The following is a 14,268-nucleotide window of genomic DNA, read 5'->3' on the forward strand; positions in this document are numbered from 1 at the left end:
TTTTTTCTTTTTTTTGATTTTGGTAAATGCATACAATAAAATTATAAATACATTGGTGTCAACGGGGTTAGAGAGAAAATTGCAGGAGAGGGTCTATATAAAGTCTAGGTACATACATACTCAAGTATAGTTGCTTACAAAAAGTGAGAGATTTAGTAAAAAACTAGTTTAAATTAATTATTAAATAAATTCCATATCAGCAAGTTCAAAAGGGGTGAAGGCACTAAATGGGGGGGTTGAGGCATACAGAGCTCACTAATACATTGACAGTTCGAAAAACATGTTTTTAACTTGAATGTTGTTGCAAATCATAGCATAATCGGTAGTGTATAAATAAATTGGAATAAAACTAGTAAACTTGCAGGACGCTAATTGAATGGAACACCTCATTCTTCTCTTAATTGTCATTCAATTATGAAGTACTTGGGAAAAGTATTACTAAAAATATCGTAAAAATTGTATTATATTTATTAGACGTTCTTATTATTGTACACAAAAGCTTCGAATAATTGAGGAAAAGTAGTTTAAAAATCGTAAACGAGGGGAAATAAATTCATTACATAAAAATTAATAATAAAAAAAATATAAAAAAGTAAGTTCAAAAGTGCTTCTGAAGCCATTAAATGGAATGAAGGTCTTGGAGTTATTTACAAATGCATTGGAATGATTTTAAAAACATTTTTATATTTTCATTTAATTATTGTACCGATCAGTCGATCAGTATTTATTTCATTTGTATGAGTACAGCGTAATATATTTAAATTAGAATCTATTAAATGAATGAATTTGTCGAATATTGTTTGATAGAGCTTATAACAAAGTTCACAATATTTTGAGTCGGGCTCTTGTTATATATGTTTTTGAAAGTTTCTTCCTAGTGGATTAACATTTAGTTCCGGAAATAGAGTAGTTTTTAAGCCATTTTCAGATCTGATTTTTAAAATTGTTGTCTTATAACAAATGACACTTTTAAATAGAGCGCTAGACATAACCCATTTTTGCAGTTTGTATCTTTTATGTTTAAGGTAAATCTGTAATCAGATCGTTGAATACAGAATAATAATAATATTATTCTTTCTATAATATTCCCCACTTTATGAATATGAATTTAAAGTACGTCCATGATATGTAAATGTAGATGTCACATCAAGTAAGTCTGTTTCATATGTGAAGACTTTTGTTGCTGCAACTCATGGCATATCGGCCAGAGAGCGACCAGAATATCGAGTTGCTTGTTCTTGGACAACACACTTTTGTTTTCTCCTATGTAGGTTAGGTAAAGTTAGGTTAGAAGACAGATCTCTGCATATGCGGGAAGATCTCACTTGGACAGTTTTGAGCGCTGTCCTTTGTGATACCAATAAACTCCTCAAAAACACGCTTATGACTCGGCAAAACGCTTGGAAACTGTCGGGGAAAATGCTTAGATGATTCTACCTCGTATTTCTCCAAACAGCTTTGGCAACTTGCATATGCAGGTTTCCAAGTCTCAAACAAATGAGCGCGCCGAGATGAATCTTGCTGAGAGAAAGCAGTTCGAAGGACCTTTTACGCTCCACTGTGGGCCAACAATACCTCGCAACTGCACAGGCGCTAGTGCTGTATACAAATATGCATATTATAATAGAAATATTTTCGAAAATGGTGAATAAGGAAAAATAGTTTGATCTACCGCATAAATTAAGCGTAAAAAAATTGATAAAACCAAAGTGGGCAACACTAGAACTTGCCGATGATGAACAACAAAAGTTTCCGTGCATTGTTCGAGACGAATTTTATGCCTCATCAGTGACAAGCGAATATATTAACTTTAATATATTTAACTTTAATTAAGCATTAATACCACAAAATCTTCATACCTCAATATTCAAAAATATATTTTTTATTGAAATTGATAACAATAATACACTAGACACTAGCGCGATTTGTTTCATACTCATATATTTTTGACAGTTATTTGATGTTTGGCACAATTATTTGAATCTGGCTGTCAACTAGTTTAGTGTATAACTAATTGTTTGTATTTATAAATCATTTTCATATAATTTTTGGAAAAAAAAATCTAAAACAGAATATGAAATGGATAGATGCACTTTGGCAATCTCTCAGGAATTTTACTGCTAAATTTTTTATTTGAAAATGTTGGTCATTTTATTCAGATCAAGTGTATCATACTAATTTATTCGTCTGATAATTTTGTTTTATATATTATGATAACTATTTTCGAGAAAGCAATCAATGCATGCTGATTTATTTGATTGCAGTTCATATAGTGTTTTTCTGTCTCTAAAAGTCAGCTGGATCTGCCTTAACCATAAACATACTCGTATACCTAACCTATAAAATAGTGAGCAATGATTTCGAAAGGTATTTTGAAATACATTTTTATGGAGAGATTTTGAAGATATACTAGACTTCAACTAAAGATCGATTTATGGCAACGATTTCAGCACCCATACAGTGTATCGATTTCATCAACTATTTAGAACTATGTACTATTATATAATGAGTCACTTGTGTATGTGTAACATTCCAACATGCTGCAGAGTTCATATTAAGCATAACCAATTTCGAATCTAACTCAAATAGCATGCAAATAATCATTTCAATATTTCTATAAATAATTCAAAAAATATTTCTAATAAAAAGAGTAATACACATACATACTGTATACTATATATATACACATTGAAGCAATGCATTTATACGCCTATTTACAAACTAATTTATTTACATACATACAAATATATATATATGGTACTATTATATACATAGTGCTAACTAATAAATAAAATTAAAAAAAAATAATAATTTTTATATACATAAATAAATACCGAAATTTATAAATTAAATAAAGTAATCGAAAATAATTTTTTTTTAATAAGTACTTATGCCTGATTTTACAATTATTTACATATATTGCTATATAGTTTTTTACATACATACAACTACACAATATTGTTGTTTTTTTCTGTTTATGGTGCATTTACGGGAAGCAAACTCAAATTAAAGAAAGTAGGGTAAAAATAACTCCATTCCATGTCAGAACAAAAATGAGTACAAAGTACGCACACACTTGTCTCGAGCGTTTTTGGTTTTGAGAATTTTATTTTTAATTGTTTTTTGCAATTTTTTTTTTATTTTTTTTTAAATTTTTTTGACATTTTTTTTTTGAAAAATTTTTATTTTTCAAAATTTTCAAATTTGTTTTTTAGTATTTAAAATCTTTAAAAATTGTTTTTCAAATATTTTGAAATTTTTTTAAAATTAATTAATTATTTTTTTAATTTTTTTATTACTTTTTCTTCATAACAGTGGCTGGTATGTAGTATATTATGTAAGCATCGAGCAATCTGGTGTTGTTACGTGTATACTAATAAACTTGCTATTATCATACTAAGTTGTTAGACATAACAGTATTTTTGAGAAAACATACGAAATATATATATGTAAATATATATAAAGACATATATATGAAGAAACTGGAGTACTTATGGGGTTTGTGGAGTGCATGTGGTTCACATCCTTTTCTTGGCTTTACCAAAGAAAACAAACAAAATTCGAAACAAACAACGGAATGGCATGGAAATTGTTGTTGTTTGATTAACTTTTTTTTGCATTTTTTTTGTTTTTGTATTGCTTGTTAGGCATTACATTAATGTATATGAATCACCATTTTCATTTGGCGGGAGATTATTATTACAACAATACTACAACAAAGGAGAAACACCGTGGAAACACCAAAATTGTAGAAAAAATGGGATTGAAAACAAATGAGAATAAAGTAAAAATAAATTAAAATACTTAAATTGAAAATAAAAATGTTTTTTTTTTTTTTTATAAATCACTATTAGCTAATAGTAAGTACGAATGTACTAAACAAAGCCACATTTTACTAACTAATTATAAAAAAAATTAAGTACAAACAGAAGGAGTTAATAAAATCTTGAACTTGAAAGTCTACTACAAATTCTCTTACGGGTTTACAGTTACGAGTATACGAGTTTTGTGGTAACAAGCTTTCGCAAAAGCCACTACAACATCACAACAAATTTAGTACAAGAAAAAAAAATATATATATGTATAGTATGTAGTATATAACGGTTCATTTAGCGACTGTTGCTCACATAAGTAAGTAAGTAAGTAACAACAATAGATTAGCTGACAAGCAATCAATCTATTATTGCCAAACATAATACGAGTACGAGAAAGTCTATAACGTTATCTACTAGTTAGAAAACTATAGTTTCGTTGGAGTTGAGAGTTACGCCACCAATTTTACAAACAAAAAAACAAAGACTACACTAAGTCTGTTTAAATTTTTGTACCGAAAACAATGTGAATACGTTTACAAGTGTTTTGTGTAATTTTTTGTTGTAATAAAGAATAGACAGATTCAAGTAGTTAGATGATAGCACAACAACAACGAGAGGATTTTAAAAGTTGCTTTTTTAAATTCTTTTGCTTTTGTTTTTCATTGCAAGAAAGTTTGTGAAAGTTTTTGTTATTGTACGAGTCTTGAAACGTGAATGAACTAGCCTAAGAGCTTTTGAGTATTCTAAATTAAATCTCTAATTATTTTTTGTTTTTTGAAGTGAGAATTAATTTCAGTTATTTTTGGTTTTGAAAATTGTACTCTTAATTTTTGTGTTTTAATTTTCTTTAACTCGTTGTAATTTTCATCAATTCGTTGCATTTTTCTTCAACTCGTTGTATATTTCTTCAACTCGTTGTATATTTCTTCAACTCGTTGCTTTTTTCATATTTCATTATTTTTTTATTTTTGATTTTTCGTTATTGGGACTACTATAGATTTTTTTTATGTGGGTATATGTCTGAAGCAATCAATATGTACTAACTTGATAAACGAAAATGAAAATCATAATAATAATAAAACATATGTTCATATATATATATATATATAGTTTGTTGGTTCTCATATTATTCTTTTGATCGTTCTAAAAAGGATGTGGTTTCGGGCGGTATATCAGAAAAAGAAAATTATAATCAAATATCATTTTGTAGTTAATTTTTGGAAAGTGAATAAATTTCGAAAAACAGCACAACTGACGAAGAACTCCGGAAATTTTTCGAGAAACATAAAAGAGATCTTGAAAATATTAATAAGTGGTTAATTGAAAGATAGGAAATTAAGAAAAGTAAAGTATTATTTTTTTTTAATTGAAAAAATGGTACTTGCTAAAGGTGTTGATTTGGAGGATCGTAGAGATATAAACGTGGCATAATAATATGTGGATGTGGATTATAATATGTGCAACTATCATTTTTGGAGTATGTCACAAAGGAATGCAACAAAATGGTGGCTTCCACTAGTCTTTGATAACAGATTTTTAAGTTTATCCTTTTTCGACGCGAATTTTAACCTACTATCTACGATGTGATAGTCACACACTAGGTTAGGTTAGGTTAACCACACTAAGACTGCATAATTTCTTCGTCGAGAGAGCTTTGAATGCCAGTTCGGTAGCTATATTCCTTTTAAAATATCTTTGAATGCGGAACAATGAAACATTCTTTAATCAATTGGACCACTAAATTTCTAGCTCGTTATCAGAGTTTCATTAAGATTCTTAAGACAAGTGCCGTTGTCTGAATCGTTGGACTGCTCTGGGAACAAGCTCCGCTCATCATATGAAATTATTGAGGAACTCTTTCTGGATAAATTGTCCAATAAACTGTTTCTTGATGTCTTCGGAATTACAAATGAAAATTTCTGTCCTTGACAAAATATGTAGTAAACTTGTTTTGTTGGTGAAGACGGGGGTACCGTTACAGGCATGAAACTATCGAAGAACGACTTCTGCAAATTTTTTTCGGAAAATTTTTTCATGATGATATAAAGCACAAGTATCCAGGATGTTTCTAAAATTTGGGAACGTAAAAGTGAATTTTCGAATGGAAGTCTAATGGAGAATTTTTTTATCGAAGCAATTTCTACTATATGTTCTCGAATCGCTCCTCATTGTAGTCGAATAATATTGAGCATCTTCGGTGAAAGATTATATTGATATTCGATTATTAATGTATGAAATACCTATATATTATAAATTTGTAATAAAATTTCGTAGAAATTAGCTGTCACACTGAGGCACACAGATTAAACACATATCAAGTATATAAAGTACGAAACATTTATTTACTGATTTCTTACGTCTACCACGATCTACACCAAATTAAACACCATTTACTGTGGAAGTACTTACATTTTCTGTTTAATCAAATGTATTAACATTTAACTAAAGTTACAAAAAATAAAAAGAAAAAAATAAATATTTTTTATTTAAAAATTAGTGAGGAATACAAAAGAAATTGTTATAGAAAGTTTGAAAAATTGTAAGAGATGTCCCCAAATATGTTGTAATTATTTCCGCTTTCTGCAAAATAAATGAAAATCAAAAGAAAAATTATAAATAAAATACTAAGCTCTGGCTGCAGACGGGTTTGCTTGAAGCGCTTGAGTGAGAATGTTTGACGAAGCAAGAGGAGGAGACAGTTATTTACATATGTATTGAGAGCGTGAGCATGGTTTGAGAGAAGATACCTATAAAAATGTTATGCACAATAAGACTATAAGTCAACCTATAGGCTTACATATGTAACATATCATAACTGTTTGCTATGTACAAATGGTCGTTGGATGGTCGGGTGGACTCAAGCAAAGCAAATGGTTGGTGGTTGATTGGTTGGTTGGTTGATTGGTTTATTGGCTTGATTGGCACTAGCATAATTTCTTATATATATAAAGCGGAAATGTATTACAACACGTATTTGGCCACTTCTCCCCAGAGTTCTTGTGTGTAAAAATTTATTTCGAGGATTTCTACAGCACACCTGCCGCCTGGTCATATCGCTTATTGCCCATTCCCAAACATGGTTATTGGTTCGTATTTGGTTTTTTTTCATAAATATATATTTTTTTAGTAAGATATACATATTATTAGCTTTTTGTTTTTGTTTTTGCAAAGCATCAACACTTGAACGTTTATCGCACGTGCTGTGTGTATAATTAGATTAATAGAAAAGTAATTAGTAAAAATTAAATATTTATATATATATTTATATTGATTAGTTGTTCAAATTCTAGCTATTTACTTCCACATTGCATCTCTTGGCGGACTAGTGAAAAAAACAAACACAACTGAATACACAGTTTACGAATTTGTTAGCCTAGAAAAAGAAGTACTTTAAAGACACGGAAATAATATTTTTTTGTTTGAAAAAGTGGACAACAAAATTTTTTATTGTAAAAAAATATAAAAAAAATGAAGAAAAAATATTAAAAAAAAATTAAGAAAAGAAAAATTATATTTTTGAACAAAAAAAAAAAAACAAATAACAAATATACTTTTAGTAAACATTATTTTCGCAATTTTTTTTGTTTATTTTGAAAAAAAAACTTTTGAAAATTAAAAAAAAATTGTTTTTGAAAATTTAATTTTTTTAATAAAATCGAATCAAATTTTAATACACATTATTTTTTGCAAAATTTTTTGCTGATTTTGAAAAAAAAAAATACTTTTGAAAAATTAAAAAAATAAAATTGTTTTTTGTTTAAAAAAAAAATTAAAAATTTTTTAATAAAAGAAATTTTTTTTCTTGAATTTTAGTAAACATTATTTTTTGCAAATTTTTTTGTTTATTTTGGAAAAAAAATTTTTTTAAAAGTAAAAAAAAATGTTTTTGAAACATTTTTTTTTTTAATAAAAAAATTCCTTTTTTTTCCTGAATTGTAGTAAACATTATTTTATGCAAATTTTTTTTGTATATTTAAAAAAAAGTGTTTTTGAAAAATTAAAAAAAATAAAATTGTTTTTGCATTTTTTTTTGTTTTTGAAATAAAAAAATTATTTTTTTTTAATAAAAAAAATTTTCTTTTTTCTTGAATTATATAAAAATTTTTTTTTGCAAATTTTTTTGTTTATTTTGAAAAAAAAACTTTTAAAAAATTAAAAAAAAAAAATTTTTTGAAAAAAAATTTAATTTTTTTTTTATTAAAAAAAAAATATATATATAAATAAAAAAAATTCGAAAATATTTTACAACATTTAACGAGAAGAACGAAATGAAAACACAGAAAAATACACAAAAATACAATGATGAGAAATCATATGGACAGTTGTAGGTTAGGAACTATGAGATTCTTAAGCAGGAGGTTTCCAGGCTTGTTAGCTGCCGTTAGCTTGGAGTTTTTTGTATTTTATTTTTAAACTAAATTAACACCGATTTGCTATGTCATCTGCATACGTCAAAATGACATTTCACGCTCTAACGGTACTGTCTTTTTGGAGAGTTTAGAATTTACGTCACTCAACAGTACGAGTATGCAAATTATTTTGAAAATGTGTATGTAGGCATACTTGAAGCACATCAAAAATATAACGCCAGTTAGAAACTTTATATATGTATGTATATATAATAAAAGGACTTCAAAACAACACATACATATATTTACATATATAGTATAAAAGTTATTTATTACGTTCTCTTGGCCATTTCGCAAAACTCTCCAGCCGGTAATGCAAATGAAGCAGCAGTTTAGCAGCAAAGATACACTTAGTTGTATATATTCGATATATGCATATTTTCAAAATGGCTTGCGTTGTAAAAAACACAACAACGACAACAACACACATATTGAACATTTCATAAAAAGTGAACTGGCAACGGCATATGCTAACGTACGAGTATATGTATGTATGCTTGACACCTTTCAACTCTTCACGTCACACTAACATTAAACGTTGAAAATACGTAATGGAAATGTAAGCGGCCATTAAAAAATTGCGGTTGCAAGTATTATATATATGTATATTTCAAAATAAACAGTTGCTTTTATTTACAGCGCGCATTTTTAGCGAATTTTTTTTGTCCGATTTTCAAAATGGTGGAAATTATTATATTCTTGCAGCATTGATAGTTAGAAGTTTGACAATAAGAAGTTAACAAATCGATAGAATATATATTTCTTTTTGATTTTTTGCTATAGTAAAAGTAACTTATATAACGGTTTGCCATATTTATTGCACAACAAACACAACAAAGCCGAGAAACATCAATTTCAACATGTAGGCATGTATGTATAAATATATATCTTGTCCAATGAGTTCTTAAACATGGCATATCTATTATATATTGTATGCTTGTAGTTTTTTTTCTTTTATTGTTTTGTAGTCATAAAGCAGAGTATAATAGTAAATAAGTGATAAAAAGTGATATTTACTATATGTGATTCGACTATTCGACTGTGATGACTGAGGCAGAAATTTACAGCTTTCATTGTGTAGTTGATTGTCTTAAGCGATAAGATTTAGTTTGTTGGTTTTTTATTTTTTTGGTTTTAATGCAAAAGAATGATAGTTTTTTTATAGCTTTAAGGTTCAATTAAAGTGTTAAGTTACAGTGTTTAGTTCAAAAGGTTCTTCGCTATATTCAAATAGTACATTAGTGGGACACAGAAGGTTTAGCTCTTTTAAACATTGATTTTAGGTGGAAGAATTTGAGAGAATTAGGCGTTGTTAAATTTGTTAGATAGCATAATCTCTCATTTAGCTTCGAAAATAATCGAATTCTGTGCAGCTCTAATAGCTTTTGAAATGATTACTTTAGAAGTGGCTTTCCAAAACAATCATATACATCTTATTCTCGTAAAAATGAACAGACATAAAGAAATTCTATGCAGCCTTCTTCAGACAAACCCGATATTTAACATTCGTTAAGATATTTAGACTTTCCGCATGGCTGAAAAAGGGGCAATGGACTTAAATGATTACTAAAACCCGTATATCTAGAGTAGAATCGAAACTTCCAATAGAAAACGTGAGCTGGTACTTGTATGATTCAACCCTGGTTAGAAGGATCTTACGATCACGCAGGGGATCTTTAAACAATCTACTTCCGAATCGTTCCCAGTCTGATGATAATCGAGTCAATAGTGCTTTTTCTTTTTTACTTCACTTCTCAGAGAAAATTTATATTATTTTAGGAGAGCATAGACTTAGGATTCTTTGATGACCTTATAAATAGGTCGATTAATAGTCGTGCTTTTGTTTGATAATATTATCTCTTTGTTCTCTTTGAAAATAAAGCAGTTCTGCGAATAGGACGGTTAATTTCGATGACACTGAGGTCATCCGGATGGCTGAAGACTTCACATCCAAAGCGTTTAAACCTTAATCTCTTAAAAGAGAGGAGATATGAAGGAATTCGACCCAGCATTCTTCGGACAACTTTGACATATAATATTCGCTAAGACTTTTAGACTTTCCGGTTAATTTCGGTGACAGTGAGGTCATTCGGTTGGCTGAAGACTTGACATCCAAAGCGCTTATACATAAATCTCTTAAAAGAGAGCATTCAATCTACCCAGACTTCTTCGGACAACTTCGTCATTTAACATTCGATAATATTTATAAGCTTTCTTGGAGGATGCTCAGGGGCAAAAGACTTAATACGTTACTAAAACCCGTAAATATAAGAAAACGCGAAAGGGGACACTGGATTCTTTACGATTCAAAACTGATAAGAGGGATCTCTCGATTACGCAGTGGACATCCGATAGGAGCGATCTTAGAACAGTAATTCTGAAAAAAATCGACCTTCGACTCTTTCTCAGTCAGATGATATGAGTTAAGAGTGCTTTTCCTTGGAATCTCTTTAGCTTTGATTTCATTTTTAAGAGAGAGAATTTATGGAATGGATCTCAGTTTTGAGTACTATTGATTTATGATTCATCCCTGGTTAAAAGGATCTTCCGATCACGCAGTGGACTCACACTAGTACCGATCATAGATCAGTAATTCTTAAAACAATCGTCCTCTGACTCGTTCTCAATCAGATGATATGACTGCAATCTCTTTAGCTTTGACTGCACTTTTAAAAGTAAGAGAGAGTTTTACTAGACTGACTATGATATCAAGGAAGAATTTACGGAATGGATTACAGTTTTGAGTACAGTTGATTTACAAACATGTAGTATATGTACTAAGCTTTTTAATAATAAATAGACATTTTGATAAAGGTTACATGGTTCTACCAGGGTGGCAGATGGGACGGATTGGCAAGAATTATATCTCCATACTTTAAAATTCGATTAAATTAACTGAATTTTCACTTTGACTAATGTTTTTGAAGACTTAAAATAGCTTTTCTAATTTGATTGTTCATAACACTTAGACACTTTAACAAAACCTTTAGAGCTTGAGCCTTGAGCTTGAGTTTGCTTGATTTCAATTCAAACACGAATAAATCTATCGCTTAAGATGTATGCTTATGAATATGTATATGTGAATATATAGTTGATGTAAAGTACTTAAATAAATAAATGCGATGATATTGCTTAAAGTTATGTGAAACACAATAGAATTAAAGAAAATGAGAAACTTAACAAATATAAAACAATTAAATAAGAAATAAATTATTATAATTAAATATATTACTGAGAAAATAGCAATAAGAAATATAAATAATAGAATACAAGAAATTTACTGACAACAACAAAAACATTTTCGCTTCCAAAAACGGGACTTACTAAAGTTGTAGTTAAATATTATTCGGTTATTATTTTGGCCAGAAGAGATATACATACGTAGTTTTAATTATACATATATATATATATTTATAAAATATATATGTAGATCAATAAACAAACAGTTACCAGTACAACTTTCAACTTACCCGCGCAGCGAAGCTGGTGTTCGGTTTCTCGAGCAGCTCCCACAAGTACTTTTGATATTCGGCACATTTGCCTTCGCCGAATTCCTCTTCGTCACGTTGTCGCAACGATTCAGCCTCTTTGCGCATCTCCTCGTGCACGTTCTCCTTGCGCTGATGGTACTTGTGCTGACAGCAGGACTCCAGATACAGCTCATCAACTCCCCAGTACTCGAGATCATCACTAAATGCCAGTACGCACATCTCGTCGACGATGTGCAATTTACCAGTGCGATAGAAATTTAATATGGAACTGAAACTCTTCGGATGTCGATCGAAGAAGTACTCGTTGTCGACAATTGAATAATCGTCGCATAGTTCAATGATAGCTTCGTGTGTGGTACATTCACGTAGACGACCTAAACGTGTGTGCGGCAATCGTTCGAGCGTACGCCACAATACCTCATGCTTGACACCGCCAACATTGATGGAGACGCGACTATTCATTTGCTTCGATTGCGCTATCATAAAGGGTTCGGGCGGTGGTATGGAGGACATGGATCTGGAATGTGCGCGTTGCAATGCGCCCGCACCCATGCTGCCGTGCAGCTGGGAAGTTGTCGGATTCGAATGTGTCGGTGATGGTATCGGGAATGGAGCGTATCGTACTTCTTTGCCAACAGCGCCGGTACTGCCAGCACCGGTGCTGGCACCGCCAATGCCGACGATATTTTGACTACCACCGCCGACCATGCCGCCGACACCGCCGATACCGCCATTGCCCATAGGACCGCCGGCAGTGTGCGTGGTTGTGGCGGATGCGCCAGTAATGCTGCCGCCATCAGCATAGTCCAAGTTTCCAATGCTGCCACCGCCTCCACCTCCACCTCCGCCGGCGATATTGTTGAGATTACGTTGACTGATGTTGACTGCGCCGGCAGCCGTAGCAGTTGTGTCATTGTTATAAGCAAGATTGCCAGTTGTTGGGACAGCTCCAGTGCCGCAACCAAATGAACTAGCTCCACCGGTTCCCATCGCTCGGACCCAATCGACATTACCGCTTGTATCGTAGTAGGCTTGATTATCGTTGTTGTCGCTCGGTTCGTGTGTGACGTCGATTCCGATGCCGACACCAATGCCGTAACCCGGCGCTTGGATGTGACCGATGTTGCCAATGGCACTGGCCGATCCAGTTGCCGGGTTGCGACCAAGCGTTTCGGTTTCAATCCAGTTACTGGTCTGTTGTTGTTGTTGTTGCTGTTGCAATATTTGTTGTTGCTGCTGTTGCAGTTGCAATTGTTGTTGTTGCTGTTGCTGTTGTAGCTGTAGATCACGTTGCGACTGTTGTTGTTTTTGCTGTTGTTGTTGGCTAGCAGCCTGTCCACCATGCAATTGTCCGACCATTTGCATACCTCCATTATTAAATTGGGGCGGTGTTGCATCACCCGTTTCCCAGCGTACCGTATCACGGTCTCTATCGCGTTCGCCGACCATAAGTCCGCCACTGTAAGAAAATAAAGAGAACATAACAATAAAATACTGATATGAGGTAATGATTACATTTGGAATAGTAATGATAGTCCTAAATTCAGCCTGAATCTTTCATACAAGTAAATAGAGTTAAATCGGCCCCGACTGAAATCGGTGTGCGATCTCCAACATATCTAGGATTGAATACTTCAGGACCTTAATTCGACTATTGCGAATGATATTAGCAAAAGTTAGAGGTGTGAGTTATTTTAGGATCAGCTGTCGATAAGCAGTCTCTTATCCTTCAGACCAGACCACACCTATGTAAAATCATTCAGACCATTATAGAAAGAAGGAAAGATATATGACTGATATTTCTGTTTCGACGTTCCAAGTTTTGAATATTTAACAGAAAAAAAAATATCCGATAATCAATTACCTCTATCTTTGTACTTTGGGATAATTGTTTCAGCATCTACTCTCCAAGATCTCAATACCAGTGTTTCCAGATTTGGATCTATTTGATCGAAGATATTATATTTCCATGCATCAGAATTTCATTATTTGGTGGGGTGCGATCTGTCCTTTATTTTGAGGTCGGAAATGAACACAAGATCAGCAGATGACTTGGATTTATAAGAAAATTGAGTTTTATTTCTAATTATTTTGAGAACTACTCTGACAATTAATATAAGTATAGAGGTAAATACGAATCTCTCCTGAAGTTATTTTAGGATCAGCTGTCGATAAGCAGTCTCTTATCCTTCAGACCAGACCACACCTATGTAATATCATTCAAACCGTTATAGAAAGAAGGAAAGGGATATGACTGATATTTTTGTATCGAAGTTACAAGTTTTGAATATTTAGCAGGAAAGAAAATCCGATAATCAATTATCTCTATCTTTGTACTTTGGGATAATTGTTTCAGAATCTACTCTCCAAGAACTCAATACCAGTGTTTCCGGATTTGGATCTATTTGATCGAAGATATTATATTTCCGTGAATCAGAATTTCATTATTTTGTGGGGTGCGATCTGTCCTTTATTTTGAGGTCGGAAATGAACTCAAGATCAGCAGATGACTACGATTTTAAGAAAATTGATTTTTTTCTAATTTTTTTTTGA

General features: G+C 31.4%; 1 protein-coding gene across 10 annotated transcripts in view; it reads right to left on the reverse strand.

Moving 5' to 3' along the window:
- Window positions 1-14,268, reverse strand: part of LOC105220908 (potassium voltage-gated channel protein Shab) — a 199,976-nt gene that overhangs the window by 70,432 nt on the left and 115,276 nt on the right. For all 10 annotated transcript variants that reach the window (XM_054228690.1, XM_054228686.1, XM_054228685.1 and 7 more), the window contains one exon: window positions 11,695-13,174. In XM_054228690.1, the coding sequence (XP_054084665.1) occupies window positions 11,695-13,164 (1,470 nt within the window). In that variant the 5' untranslated portion in view covers window positions 13,165-13,174. The remainder of the gene's footprint in view (window positions 1-11,694; window positions 13,175-14,268) is intronic.

This window comes from Zeugodacus cucurbitae, chromosome 4 (assembly GCF_028554725.1).
Source record: "Zeugodacus cucurbitae isolate PBARC_wt_2022May chromosome 4, idZeuCucr1.2, whole genome shotgun sequence".
Classification (NCBI taxonomy): Eukaryota; Metazoa; Arthropoda; class Insecta; order Diptera; family Tephritidae; genus Zeugodacus; species Zeugodacus cucurbitae.